The 14,790-nt window shown below is 32.4% G+C and overlaps 1 protein-coding gene and 2 long non-coding RNA genes across 5 annotated transcripts in view; 2 read left to right on the top strand and 1 right to left on the bottom strand.

Moving 5' to 3' along the window:
- Window positions 1-7,491, top strand: part of LOC127699929 (uncharacterized) — a 47,044-nt gene extending 39,553 nt beyond the window's left edge. Inside the window, exons 2-3 of the long non-coding RNA XR_007981304.1 lie at window positions 6,318-7,090; window positions 7,480-7,491. This is a non-coding gene — a long non-coding RNA (uncharacterized LOC127699929). The remainder of the gene's footprint in view (window positions 1-6,317; window positions 7,091-7,479) is intronic.
- The window catches only part of LOC127699971 (uncharacterized), a 200,884-nt gene that overhangs the window by 58,700 nt on the left and 127,394 nt on the right, over window positions 1-14,790 (bottom strand). The gene's annotated exons all lie outside the window — the stretch shown is intronic.
- Window positions 12,063-14,790, top strand: part of LOC127699863 (uncharacterized) — a 43,232-nt gene continuing 40,504 nt past the window's right edge. For 2 of the 3 annotated variants that reach the window (XR_007981260.1, XR_007981251.1), the window contains exon 1: window positions 12,068-12,220. Coding sequence is in view for 1 of the 3 variants with exons in the window: in XM_052203275.1 (XP_052059235.1) it covers window positions 12,112-12,220 (109 nt within the window). In the remaining 2 variants the exon portion in view is untranslated. Of the gene's footprint in view, window positions 12,221-14,790 lie in introns of all 3 variants that reach the window. The other variant, XM_052203275.1, reaches the window with a different exon arrangement.

Consider the following 14,790-nt stretch of genomic DNA (forward strand, 5'->3'; position numbering starts at 1 on the left):
AAACAATAGCGGCTTTTTGTAAAACATTACGAAAATCTTTACATAAATATGCTCTTAATAAGTACAACAGTTCTTTGGAAATAATTAATTCAGATTTTAGGGAAAAAATGGATTTTTTTGCAGTATATTTATCAAATCTAAAAAAAAAGAATGTTGACTTTTCATTTAAATTGGTACAAATAATTTTCATACGTAATCAAACCGAATGAATATGCCATTGTAAAAAGAGGGGCCTTTCCACTCATTTCCAAGTTAAATCAGTTTAAATCATAAAATAAAAAACAGATGAAACTGCATCTTTTCCCGATATGTCACAGTTTAACGTCGCAAAAATAACATTTTACTTTAGCAAAGTCATTACCTCCCCTGTAACTGTATCATATGCCCTTCATGTCAGCATGCAGTATCATCAGTAGACATGGGTGTATTAAAAATTACAATCTTTTATAAGGTTTTACAAATATCATTGTAGAATATCAGATGTAATAGGTTATAATAAAAAGCCTATGGTGAGTGAAAATTTCTCCTGTTCTATTTGTCTGTTTTATATAGTTTGAATTTTTTTATGTTGATGACAAAGCCAGGACAAGCACATGTATCTTCCTGAATATGCATGAAACAATTATCATTGAAAAGTTAACATACTAGACTGTTATCAACGCAGGAATTACTCTTAATTAGGCAAGGTAGAAATCACACATAGTCTGAAAACTGGTCAGTGCTTTCAAAAATTTGGAAGAAATCTATTGAAAATTGTTAAAAATATATTAAAATACATAAATTCATACATTTAGCTAAGTGAACCCACCACCCAGAAGAAAAAATAATCTTTTGCTTTAAATAAATTGTTCAAGTACAAAGAACCATGATTTTGAGTCGTATAGTATTTTGGAATGAAAAAAATTAATAGATATGAAAATGACTTATAGATTCAAATATATAAGAAAATATTTAAAGTACCCATTGACCAATTTTTAGAAGACTTATTTTTATTAGTTGTCTTTACTCACTATTTCTTGAAGAAATGGTGCAATATAATCTGTAAAGAAGTTTTGCAGTTTCACCAGCATTCTGTTAAAAAAATCTTCATCAAAGCTGACTTCTACCTGTTCTATTCCATGTTTGGTGTAGAATACCAAATCACACTTTCTCATCTCCATAATTCCCATTTGTCCTTGCACTTGACAATAATACTGTGAAGAAAAATCAATTTGACCATCAGAATTAGTTTTCATGTGTAATACAGATTTAGCAGATTTGTTTCTTAGTGAAAATGGACACTTAATTTCAATAACCTTACTCTCATGGCATTTACATGTGATCACTCCATCTGGACTACAACCTATACATGGATACTTCGGATTTACCACCAAACCAGTTTCAGTTATACATTTATTCCTTTTCAATCCATGAGCTGTTTGGTATAGGTTCCTGGCTTTTGATTCCTTGCGTCTACCCCAGTCTAAGGCCATTTCTTGGAATTTATTCTTTACAGAAACTGATTCACTACCTATAATTCGGCTGCAAATAAGATCTGGGTCCTCATTATTCATTATAGCCTGAACGTTAGAAGCAGTAATTAAACCTTTCCTCATAGTGAACCATAAATTGTTGCTACTCTGGCCCTGAGTTGCCTTTGATATAAGCATCACATCATCTGAACTGAATGATAAGGTAGCCATAAAATTTTCAACTATGTCCTCTTCATTATCAATTAAACATACATACTTATCTTTAAAATACTTAGCCTTAGTAGGAATTGTTAAGTCCTGTATTGCCTCTGAATAGTCCATCTGTACCACATCTACTGGTTCATGGGGTAGAAATTCTAGTGCTCTGGCCTCGGGATTTATCTATTTAAAAAATCACTTGAATTAACCAAAGCATTAATTATATATTTTACAGGAAAAAAATAACATTGTTGATTTAAGAATTTGAAGAAAAATATTAACTGAGAATCTGCTGGACAATGGTACAAGATATAATGTATAATTTTTATGTGAATTCGACATTTTAATGAATTCTATATATGATGTATTTTCTTAAAAGTAAGTTGTGAAAAATTTAAAAAAGGAAATTAAATATGAAAAATTTATACAATGTTTAAGGGTGTGTTCTTACTAATGCTATTTTTTTTTCAGAGTTGGTAAGTAATAAAAAATGAATTTGTTGATATTTTTGTTTTTTGTTTATAATTTTAAATTTTACCTTTACTGGCTTTGTGGTGTTTTGTTAAAGTCAGGAGCAGAACTTCATTTTTTTATAAACTGTCTTAAAAACCTTTTAAATTAGTTTTGAAATTGCTGAATTGATTGCAAAATCCTGTCAATGATAAACTTGAAAAAAATTCAAAGCATAAATTTCACAAACTAAACTGTTACCTTTTCTATACTAACTTTTTTAGAAATAAGAATTAATTTTTTTAAAGTCGTAAATTAAAAAGGTTACACATGGTGCATATTATTAGTTATCTTGGTGTAATCAGGGGTGTACAGAATTTTACACCGTTGTTGAAAATTCATACACCCTGAGGCGCAGCCGAATGGGTGAATGAATTTTCAACAACGGTGTAAAATTCCGTACACCCCTGATTACACCAAGATAACGAATTTATTTCTTATGAACAATTCCTTTACTAATTTTTAAACAAGGATGTAAAACTGAAAAGTGGTAATGAAAAATTTCCGGTGTAACATTTTTTCAACGTCGATGTTGCTGCGCATTGTCAAATATATTTTTTCTTTATTTTTGGGAAATTTAGAAATTTTTTATGTTCTTTTGAATTTTTTGGAAAAAAAAAATTTAAATAATTTTTTATTTTCAATTTTTGTCCTCACATTTATTTATTTATTTTTTTTTTTTTTTACATTTTATATTTTTTTTTCTTTATTTTGGCAAAACTTCATTTTTTAAAATTTTTTGGCAAAATTTTATTTATCCTTGGGTGAACAAGGTGGGGTGTTATTTACACCGGGGTAATTAGCCAATCAGATTGCAGTATTTTTGCTGCATAAGAAATAAATATATATATATGTGCTGCAGTGCAAAATTTTTTTAAAATACTGATATTGCATTGAACATTTAAGAACACTAATGCAGTATTAAATAAAGCTTTCACTGTTAATAAAAATTAATTATAATATGAGTAGTATTTAAGTATTCAAGTGTGTTATATTGTTACAAAAATGTCTGGCACAAAAATAATTATTTTGATTAATTTTTTGCTGTTAATATTTTTGAATTTGTAAATGTTACTGTCCAATTTTGTCAGTCCTTTAACTTTACAAGAATGGTTGGTGTATGTTATAACTATGCACCATGTGTAAGCACCATGATACCTATTTGTAATGGACACGAGTTCTGCTCAAGACTTCATTTTGAGGTTTAAAAATTAAATACAATAAAGATATCTGTACAATATGATTTCAAACCTCAAGAGGAGTCGCTAGAGGGCGCTGTACTTGAATGTATAGTGTATCCACCAATAAAACCGGTGGGCGTGTTGTTAAATTATTTGTTGTTATACCTGTGCTAATTTACTTGCAAACTGTTTTATCTTCTCGTCTTCTGCAGCTCTGTCAACCATCTGTCTAGGATCAAAACTGGATACTACATGGTCTGCTGATGATACACATGCTTCCATCCTCCTATTTTGGGATATTACAATATTTAAATGTATTTATTGGTAAAGCATAAAATGTTGGCATTGTATGTATTTAGGATTTCAAGGTTTTCAGTAGCGAAAGAAACTTCAAGAAGCGACAAGAAGAATATTTTAGCGACAAGAAGACTATTTAGCGACAAGAAAAATGAAAACAAAGTTCTTATTAAAATAACTTATTCCTAATAAATATATAAAAAAAATATGCATTGAAATGGTTTTTTTTTAGATTCGAGGCCAGATGTCGATCTGTGTGTAACATATATATATGATATACATGTATTTATCATATATTTAGTACAAAATATAGCAATTTTGTATATCTAATAAAGGTTCTTTTTTTTCAGTCTGTATCGCATACCCCGTATCGCATAGCTAAACCTGTATCGCATAGCTAAATCCGTATCACATACCTGGCGTGACGTCATAAATCAAATGATGTCAACGTTTGACCTATGACGTCCAGTTGCTGTATTTCCTGGCATAGGAAAAAAGTGAGTTCCCACTAAAGAAATGTCATATCATTTCAACTCAAATCTATATTTTTCAAAAAAAATATTACCCAGTAGAACTTTATAAGCGATTTTTATAAAATAGATACAATAAGTTTTTTTTAGTGGGAACTCACTTTTGTCCAATGACTGTGTATATTGGAATCCCCTGTTTGTCTGTTAATAATCTTTGAATATGTGATAAGTGGCAACATTGTTGTCCATATTTATGTATACAAATGAGTTCAGATTGTAGTATAATGATTAAATTTAACAACAAATATTGAGAAGGTGGGTTGTATTCTACAAGAGGGAACAGTTGACACTATTGTTAGTGAATGCGTTTAAATACATGGTCTTAAAGTATATTATTTGCCAGTTTCATAGCTCTATATTGAGCATGTAATAAGGTTGTAGGGGACATTACGATGTGGATATTAAGCAAATAAGGAAGTCTATTACAAAAAACTAAGTCACCTGGAAAAATACAGGAAAATCCTTATGTTCTTTTGTTTGTTATATTTTCGGACGATTTAAAAAAAAACATATATGACATTAATCTGATTCTATTTAAATATATGATAAACAGAATAATACATGACAAAATCCGTATCGCATGCTGTATCACCACTTGACCAATATCAGCCCTCGGGACTGATATTGGTTTCTGGTGGTGATACAGCATGCGATACGGATTTTGCCATGTATTATTCTATATATATATACTAAATACTGTAATATATGAGGAATATTCTATATATATATACTAAATACTGTAATATATGAGGAAATCTAGAATATTTTTATTAATTTTTTCATTTTACCAGTGCTAAAGATAAAAAATGATTAAGTTAAAACCTTGGCTTGATAATCTTCATTCGTTCCACCTCTACTGGCTCATCGTGTTCCCTCTTTCGTTTCTTCCACTGGCAAGGACCGTCAGTAACAGACTTCTTCTCAAATGCCTCCAACTCGTATAAGCATGCTGCAACATGACGACAAGCTCCATCAGCACTGCAATAAAATTGTATTTAGAGAAAGTTAGTACATGCATACATGTTCATTTGTGAAATGATCTGTATAATACTAATATCTTAAAAACGGTTTACTAAACATGAGCGTTTTAGATTGCAAGTCATCAAATTACATCAGCAGAATTGTTAACTTCTACCTGCCAAATACTGGACACAGAAGCTAGAAAACCAACCTTGAGTTTTGACTTTAATAGCAATGAATTATTTATACCTCATCACCCTGCACTTGAGGTTGTCATACAAATGTACTTACAAACTAGTTTAACCCCACCACATTGTGTATGTGCATGTCCCAAGTCAGGAATCTGTAATAAAAGGGTCATTGTTTGTTGAAATATTTCATATTTGTTTTTCTTTCACTATTTTGTACATAAATCAGACCATTAGCTTTTTTTATACGACCGCAAAAATTTTTGCGGTCGTATATTGGTATGACGTTGGCGTCGTCGTCCGAAGACACATTGGTTTTCGCACTCTAACTTTAGTTTAAGTGAATGGATCTCTATGAAATTTTACCATGAGGTTCAATACCACAAAAGGAAGGTTGGGATTGATTTTCGGGGTTATGGTACCAACCTTTAAAGAAATAAGGGGCCAAAAATAAGCATTTTTGTAACTTCCAGACATAACTTGTGTGTTAGTGTATGGATCTCTCTGATTTTGTACCACAAGGTTCCATATCACAAAGGGAATGCTGGGATTAATTTTGGGGGTAATTGCCTCAAAAATTTAGGAATTAGGGGCAAAAAACAAGCATTTTTCTAGTTTCTTGACGATAACTTGTGTGTTGGTGTATGGATCTTCCTGAAATTGTACTACAAGGTTCCATATCACAAAGGAAAAGCTGGAATTGAATTTGGGGGTAATTGCCTAAAATGTTTAGTAATAAGGGGCCAAAAATAAGCATTTTTCTAGTTTCCAGAGAATAACTTGTGTTCAAGTGTATGGATCTCTGTGAAATTGTACCACAACGTTCCATATCACACAGGGAATGCTGGGATTGATTTTGGATGTAATTGCCTCAAAATTTTAGGAATTAGGGGGCAAAAAAGGGGCAAAAAAAGCATTTTTCTAGTTCCATGACAAAAACTTGTGTGTAGGTGTTGCATATTTCTGAAATTGTACTACAAGGTTCCGTATCACAAAGGGAAAGCTGGAATTGAGTTTGGGGGTAATTGCCCGAAACGTTTAGGAATTGGGGGCCAAAAAGGGGCCAAAAAACACATTTTTCTAGTTTCCAGACAATAACTTGAGTTCAAGTGTATGCATCTCTCTGAAATTGTACTGCAAGGTACCATACCACAAAGGGAAGGCTGGGATTGAGTTTGGGGGTGATGAATTATAAGGGGGTTCAAACAATTTGGGTGGGGGGGGGGACTTTTTTTTTTTTCCTTTTTTTTTCTTTTTTTTCTTTTTTTTTTCTTTTAAAATTTTCCATTTTAAGTTGGTTATTTCTGATTTTTATTTAAAAGCAAATAATAATGATATGGTAGGAGATACACACCAAACAGGATGTGTAAATTATTATATAATAAGCATTGTGCAATAGCAAGAAATTTTCAATTGCACAGTATTGCACAATAGCAAGAAATCTTCAATTGCACAGTATTGCGCAATAGCAAGAAATCTTCAATTGCACAGTATTGCGCAATAGCAAGAAATATCCAATAGCACAATATTGCGCAATAGCAAGAAATTGTCAATTGTGCAGTATTGCGCAATAGCAAGAAATATTCAATTGCACAGTATTGTGCAAAAGAAGATACTTCGTATAAATTGCTTATTTCTTGACCAATTTCAATGGGGTTTTATTCTTGAATTCTTGGGGTTCTTTATTAGCTGAATCTAACCGTGTATTAAGTTTTTGGATTTTGGGCCCCGTTTTTAAATTGGTCCACATTGAGGTCCAAAGGGTCCAAAATTAAACTTTGTTTGATTTCATCAAAAATTTAATTATTTGGGTTCTTTGATATGCCGAATCTAACCGTGTATTTAGATTCTTAATTTTTGGTTCCGTTTTCAAATTGGTCTACATTAAGGTCCAAAGGGTCAAAAAAGTTTGATTTTAACAAAAATTGAATTCTTAGGGTTCTTTGATATGCTGAATCTAAACATGTATTTAGATTTTTGATTATGGGCCCAGTTTTCAAGTTGGTCCAAATCGGGGTCCAAAATTAAACTGTGTTTGATTTCAACAAAAATTGAATATATGGGGTTCTTTGATATGCTGAATCTAACCATGTATTTAGATTTTTGATTTTTGGGCCCCGTTATCAACTTTGTCCACATTGAGGTCAAAAGGGCCCAAAATTAAACTTTGTTTGATTTCATCAAAAATTGAATTCTTTGGGTTCTTTGATATGCTGAATCTAACCATGTATTTAGATTTTGGATATTGGACCATAATAGGTGAATGTCCAATTTAAAATGTTTAAGTTCTTAGACCACATTCATTCTGTGTCAGAAACCTATGCTGTGTCAAATATTTAATCACAATCCAAATTCAGAGCTGTATCAAGCTTGAATGTCGTGTCCATACTTGCCCCAACTGTTCAGGGTTCGACCTCTGCGGTGGTATCAAGCTGCGCCCTGCGGAGCATTTTATTTTGGATTGTTTTACATTTGTCATTTCAAAATTTTTATAGCTGACTATTCCCTATGGGTTTTTCTCATTGTTGAAGATTGTATGGTTATCTATAGATGTTACTTTCCCTGTCATTTTGTCACTTGTGGGGAGTTGTTTCATTGGAAATCATACCACATCTTCTTATTTTTATATTACAATAGAAACTAGAGTGGGTCGAGAATTTGTCAAATATAATATTTTTATATTTACCCTCCTGGACATTCACAGTAAGCTGCTTTAACATCACCTAGAGTCTTCTCAACAACAAACCAGCACTGGTAGGTCATCTTCCCAGTCAACGTCTTTGCCCTCTGTGTTGGCCTCACCTTTCCTATAAAAACACAAACTGAGCTGTCATCTTTTAAGTAGTTGACTTTCATTTCCTGGACATGTCCATCGTAAAACAAGCGGTAGTCCTCTGCACTCTTATAAGCTTTCAACTTCTTTTTATCGTAATCTGAACGGTGCAACAACAAATAATTGAAAATGTCATACAAGGAAAAGTCCGGTACACCAGAAAAATCTTCAACATATCTGAAAAATAAAAGGATTTCAAATTAACACTGCAGAATACATTGCTGGTATGAAATTCACAGATTATTCTAGTAAGACATGTATAATAGTAAGGTGAAAAATACTGATTGGGAATATGAGCCCTCGCCAGTACATGCAGTTCAGACAGTTGAAAGTTATATATACTAGACAGTTGAAAGTTATATATACTTGTACAATATTAAAGGACCTGAAAATGCATAAAGTATTTTCTAAATAGATGTTTAATGATATATTATAGTACATGTACAAAAAAATGTTAAGTATATCTTAATCTATATACTAACATAAATTTGTTGGACTTGAAATAAAAAGAAAATCAATGTGGAAAAATTATGATAATTGTGATAATATCCGCTTAATTCTTGCAATTCAAGAGTTTACTCATACAATGACTTTATTTCATTAAACCCTAAAATTCTTAAGTTTTTGGCAGTTAATATTTATATTAAAGAATGTGGTATATTATCGATCAAGTAAAATTGTATAAAAAAAATGTAATAGCTACATGTTTTGAACGACTAAATTTTAGGAGCCATGGGCTATCCCTTTAATTATAATGTAAAATTGCTATTAATGGATATTCTTTTGAACTGAGTCTATTTACTTCTAATGGAAAAAGTTTATAGAAAATTGAACAGTTATTGTTATATTATTATTTTTTAAAAAGTTTAAAGTCTTAAAAGTTTTCAATATTTAGAAGTTTGCATACATGTAGGGTTGTTTCTTCTTAGGGAGCTATTTGATAGTTAAGGGTGAAAAATTTTGTCCTGCATTTTTTTTAAATTGTAATCTCTGTCCTGCTTTTTTATTTTTCACTCTATACGGTCCTGCCTTTTTTTTTTATTAGTTTATCCTGACTTTTTTTACATGAATTGTCATATCCTGCCTTTTTTTTTTGGCAAAGTGCCTCAACCCGCCTTTTTTTTACTCAAAACTTCTGTCATGCCTATTTTTTTTTCAATTTCATCCTAGCCTAGCCCCCCACCCACCCAAAGTGAAATCGTAGCTCCCTTAATAAAATTGTTTTGGACTGACATGGATAATCATATTTTTGAAAAAATGCTGAAATAATATGAGTTTTAAAAATTATTTCATTATACTGCTAGAAAAATATATTTTAGTAATTGGCTTCAGACACACAGGTAAGGAAGAATGACTCTTCTTTTACTTTAGGGATCCCAGTACTTTAGGGTAATATATGGTTTATTTATGGTTAGGGTTACAACTAGGTTTTAAGGTTAAGACAGAGGTTGGTTTTATGGATGGGACTAGTGATATGGCATGTATGGTAAAGTTGGACTTGTGGCACAAGTTGTGTTATGGTTGGGTTAGGTAAGGGTTAAGTTTAAGGGATGTGACTAACATATGTGCTATGTATGGTTTGGTAATGTAAGGGTTAGGTTTTAAAGATGGGACTGGTGCTATGCTATATATGGTTAGGGTACATGGCCCTGTGTGTAAGGATTAGGTTTAACCTATTTTCAGTGGTTATTGGTACTTTTAACTTTTGTGTTAGGGTTGAAACTAGGTTCTAAGGGTTGGCTTCTAGGGAAGACCGTGTAATGTTCAGGTTATGGGTTAGGTAAATCATGAAAAAAAACTTAAGGTCTAGGGTTCATTTATGGTCAAAATTGTTAGCATATATGTGATGTTCTAGGTTAAAGTAAGGTTTTATATTTAGAGCTACTGTCAGGGTAAGGTATGGGTTTGGGTAAAGTTTAGTTGAGCATATTTTTATATAGGTTGGGAGCCCGTAAATTAAAAGAAGGCCGAAAATATGACTTTCTGACTTATTTTGACTGTATAACTCATTCAAACGACAAGGGATCTAATAAAAATTATAAGTTAGGTAAAGATACGAATTTTGGTTAACTTTATGGCAAGTTTAGTATGGGCATATCCCGCAATGGTGGTAAGTCGTGCACTTAAGGCCATTTTTTACTTTATTATTCTTAGACTTAGTTTTGTTTTTTTATTACTGTGTATTGTCAAGCTTGGTTACTCATAATTGTTTCTCAGTCACTGAATGTACGATGTTGTTCCATACGGGAGCAGCTGACCCGGTTTGTTTACATTCAAATTCTAATGGCTTCAAAACCACGTGACACATTGAATTGTTATATCCAATCAAATTGCTCTACTGTCAATTAGGTGATTTTTTAGTACAAGGCAATTATATTATTTGTCTGTATGATATTGCTTTGAAATAGTTTGCAATAAATTGGGAGATTATTCAATAGGAAAACTCATTATTAGCCATGAAAGTTTACATCAATGGAAATTTATAAGAATATTTACTTTTGGTCAGAATATCGATCTCTTTATACTAAACCAAATTTTTTTTTTATGAAAAATATATGTATATTGTTTTTTCTTAACCTACTCTATATTCCTGAACAAAAACATGGCATGATTATCGTTTGTTTCCCAAAGTTTTTCTTTCAATTTGGATGGTTTTTTTTCGCGGGAAAATCGCGGAAGACGTAAGGTGCTTGCCATTTTGAAATTCTTAAAAATACGATTTGCTTGGCCTGTTTGGTTTGCCATTAAGATTGATGACGCTCAATGGAATGTAAACAAAGCAATGGAGGCGGGAAGAGGGGTTTTCTTAAGTTCTGAAATGCTTTTAGGCATTCGGAAGTCAGGTTTGAAATGGCCATTAGAAAATCTGCATTTTTGTACAATACTTAAGAATAATAATGAAAACATATCTTTAGAAATATTATTTTATTTAGAAGTGTAGAAAAAATGTATTCTGCACTAATTTTATACGCTGGTATTAGCGTAGTGACGTCAATGCGGAGTTTTCCCGTATGATAAGTACAATAACAAAATCCGAACGAACCAACGTTATGACCGATTATAGACTACGGTAGGATACATATTCTACGTGGATAGCCACGCGTTGGGACCCCCTTAGTAAAAAACGGTCAAAAACCGGTTTAAATAAGTATGCAGAGGAGGGTAAAAGCCATAGAAATGAATGGAAAATTATCTTAATTACCCTTCTAAGGTAAACGGGTCTGAAAAACTACAACCGGCTCTTCTCAGGCGATCTTGTAGGGTAGAGTCGACGTCGTCTGCTAGAAAATTGGGATCATACGGAATCTTCAATTTTCCACCGCCTCAGCTAAACTGGCCAAATCTCTCTGTTTATAACCATTTGCCACTATTCCTCTATCTCGTAAATACAGCTGAATCTTTGAAATTGTCAATGATTTAAAAGATAACATCGTGATTGTAATAGAAAAGTAGAATGAAACAATTTGTTTTGCGGAATCGCTATGGTAAGCAAGCAAAAACTGTGACGTATTTTGCCCCACCTATTTACGGTCGATATATTTTGCAGATTTGAAAGCGAAACGCCACTTAATGTGCAAGTGGTCTATTCATTTTCAATCTTTTTCTCAGTGTAAAATTCTCATTAAAGAAAATTCCGCGAAACGATGTTATCTTCTTTGGCCCCTAAACTATGTGACGTCATAGGTATGCTTCCGGCGTCAAACGTAAACACCGGGCGTTTTCTGGCTTCTTGGCCGCTTCAGAATGTAATTAAATTTGGTAAGAAGAAGATTTCTAGGTGCAACATGTGAGTTTTTTTGCTTATCATTGTAAAAATTGCATGTCAATACATTCAATACAAAATGCCGGCTTCCTTAGTTACAGACAAGGAGATAGAGAATTGTACGCTTACTGACATCCAATCAGAACCACTGATACAAACTAATTGCATTAGAATTACAAATGGCTGGCGTAGATTTAGCAAAACCCAAAGGAAGAAAAAGACAAATCGAGCCAAGAGAAGATTTCCGTGACGAACTTAATGACAGAAAAAGGTCGAAATGTGATTGCTGTACGTAACATCATATAATAGATATATATAGAATTTAAGTTCATTTTTCACTTTCACTTTCATATTTTTTGGTTATTAGTGCTGAAAGATAGTAAATATTTCTTATTCAGGCAACACAAACTCCTTTAAATCATATATGGAATAGAAATACAGAACCAGTAACATCTGTCCAACATCTTTCTTAAGATTAAAATCGAGTCATTTCTCATTTGTTTTCATAACTTTATTTGCATACTTGTACACGAGTATTTCACGTAGTAATAAGTTTAAAATAGACGTTATGAATTAAGGTTGTTAGTTTTCTCAATTGAATTGTTTCCCATTTTTCCGACTATACCGTTAACGGTAGGGTATTTCTCATTATTGAAGGTCGTACGGTACCTTTAATTTCTTCTACCACGTCATTTCAACTTTGGTGGATGGTTGTCTCATACACCTTATCGCTATTCACGGCTGACCCGAGAATCTGTCCCGCTTGAACTATTGATGTCATACAACAATCACTTTTCCATTGTGGCGTCAGATATTTTGTATTATGACGTCAAAATTTTACGGGAACCTGTGTAATGTCCAGTAATGGCGGACAAATAGCGATAAGCATGATAAGGTGTATTAGCAATCGATCATACCACTTCCCCTTATATTTATTATTTATATATTTATATATTTATGTTTCAAGTTGTTAGTTGAGCAAAAACTATTTATAAAAATTAAATAGTTGTCGCTGAACTAACAACTTGAAACGTCATCCCAATGTAAAGTCTACCCAAGTGTTTCAAAACGCAGCTCCATATTTGGCTCCGTTTCATCATCACTAACTACATGTGTGCTACTTATTTATATATATATATATATATATATATATATATCTTTTGTTGTGAATTATAATTTTCTTTGTGTTGTATATTTTTGGTGGTGGAGCTGTTCGACGTACGAAAGTATGGTTAGTGACCCTAAAGGCTATATAAGGTGTAAATATCCAGAAAGATAAGTTATGTTTTTATGGGTTTTTTTCGCACGAAGCGCGAATATTTTTATTTGTTTTTTCGACGCTATCAATCAAATAATTATTTTCCATTTTAAGTTGGTTATTTTTGATTTATATATCATGTTTATAAGAGCAAATAATAATGATATGGTTTGATTTCATCAAAAAGTGAAATATTGGGGTTCTTTGATATGCTGAATCTAACCGTGCATTTAGATTCTTAATTTTTGGTCCTGTTTTCAAATTGGTCTACATTAAGGTCCAAAGGGTCCAAAATAAAACTTAGTTTGATTTTAACAAAAATTGAATTCTTGGGGTTCTTTGATATGCTGAATATAACCGTGTATGTATTTAGATTTTGGATATTGGACCATAATAGGTAAATTAAAAAAATTTAAGTTCTTCGACCACATTCATTCTGTGTCAGAAACCTATGCTGTGTCAAATATTTAATCACAATCCAAATTCAGAGCTGTATCAAGCTTGAATGTTATGTCCATACTTGCCCCCACTGTTCAGGGTTCGACCTCTGCGGTTGTATCAAGCTGCGCCCAGCAGAGCATTTTATTTATATTATTAAAAACACAGCTATTTTGGACCCCCCTTTTTTGGGCCCCACTGTAAAAAAAAAGTCTTGTTTTTGTCGATCCTTCGACTTTTGTCGAGAAAGCGAGACATAGCGATCCTACATTCCGTCGGCGTCGTTGTCGTCGGCGGCGTCCACAAATATTCACTCTGTGGTTAAAGTTTTTGAAATTTTAATAACTTTCTTAAACTATCCTGGATTTCTACCAAACTTGGACAGAAGCTTGTTTATGATCATAAGATTATATTCAAAAGTAAATTTTGTAAAAAATAAATTCCATTTTTTCCGAATTTTACTTATAAGTGGACTTAGTTTTTCTGCCAGGAAACATTACATTCACTCTGTGGTTAAAGTTTTTGAAATTTTAATAACTTTCTTAAACTATCCTGGATTTCTACCAAACTTGGAAAGAATCTTGTTTATGATCATAAGATAGTATCCAGAAGTAAATTTTGTAAAAAAAAAATTCCATTTTTTCCGTATTTTACTTATAAATGGACTTAGTTTTTCTGCCAGTTAACATTACATTCACTCTGTGGTTAAAGTTTTTAAAATTTTAACAACTTTCTTAAACTATCCTGGATTTGTACCACACTTGGACAGAAGCTTGTTTATGATCAAAAGCTAGTATCTAGAAGGAAATTTTGATAAAATTTTGTTCAATTTTTTAGCTCACCTTGCCCGAACGGCCAAGTGAGCTTTTCTCATCACTTTGCGTCCGTCGTCGTCGTCGTCCAGCGTCGTCTGTTAACTTTTACAAAAATCTTCTCCTCTGAAACTACTGGGTCAAATTTAACCAAACTTGGTCACAATCATCATTGGGGTATCTAGTTTCAAAAATGTGTCCGGTGATGCGGTCAACCAACCAAGATGGCCGCCATGGCTAAAAATAGAACATAGGGGTAAAATGTAGATTTTGGCTTATATCTCTGAAACCAAAGCATTTAAAGCAAATCTGACATGGGGTAAAATTGTTTATCAGGTCAAGATCTATCT

The sequence above is a fragment of the Mytilus californianus genome, unplaced genomic scaffold, assembly GCF_021869535.1.
Source record: "Mytilus californianus isolate M0D057914Y unplaced genomic scaffold, xbMytCali1.0.p SCAF_1, whole genome shotgun sequence".
Lineage (NCBI taxonomy): Eukaryota > Metazoa > Mollusca > Bivalvia > Mytilida > Mytilidae > Mytilus > Mytilus californianus.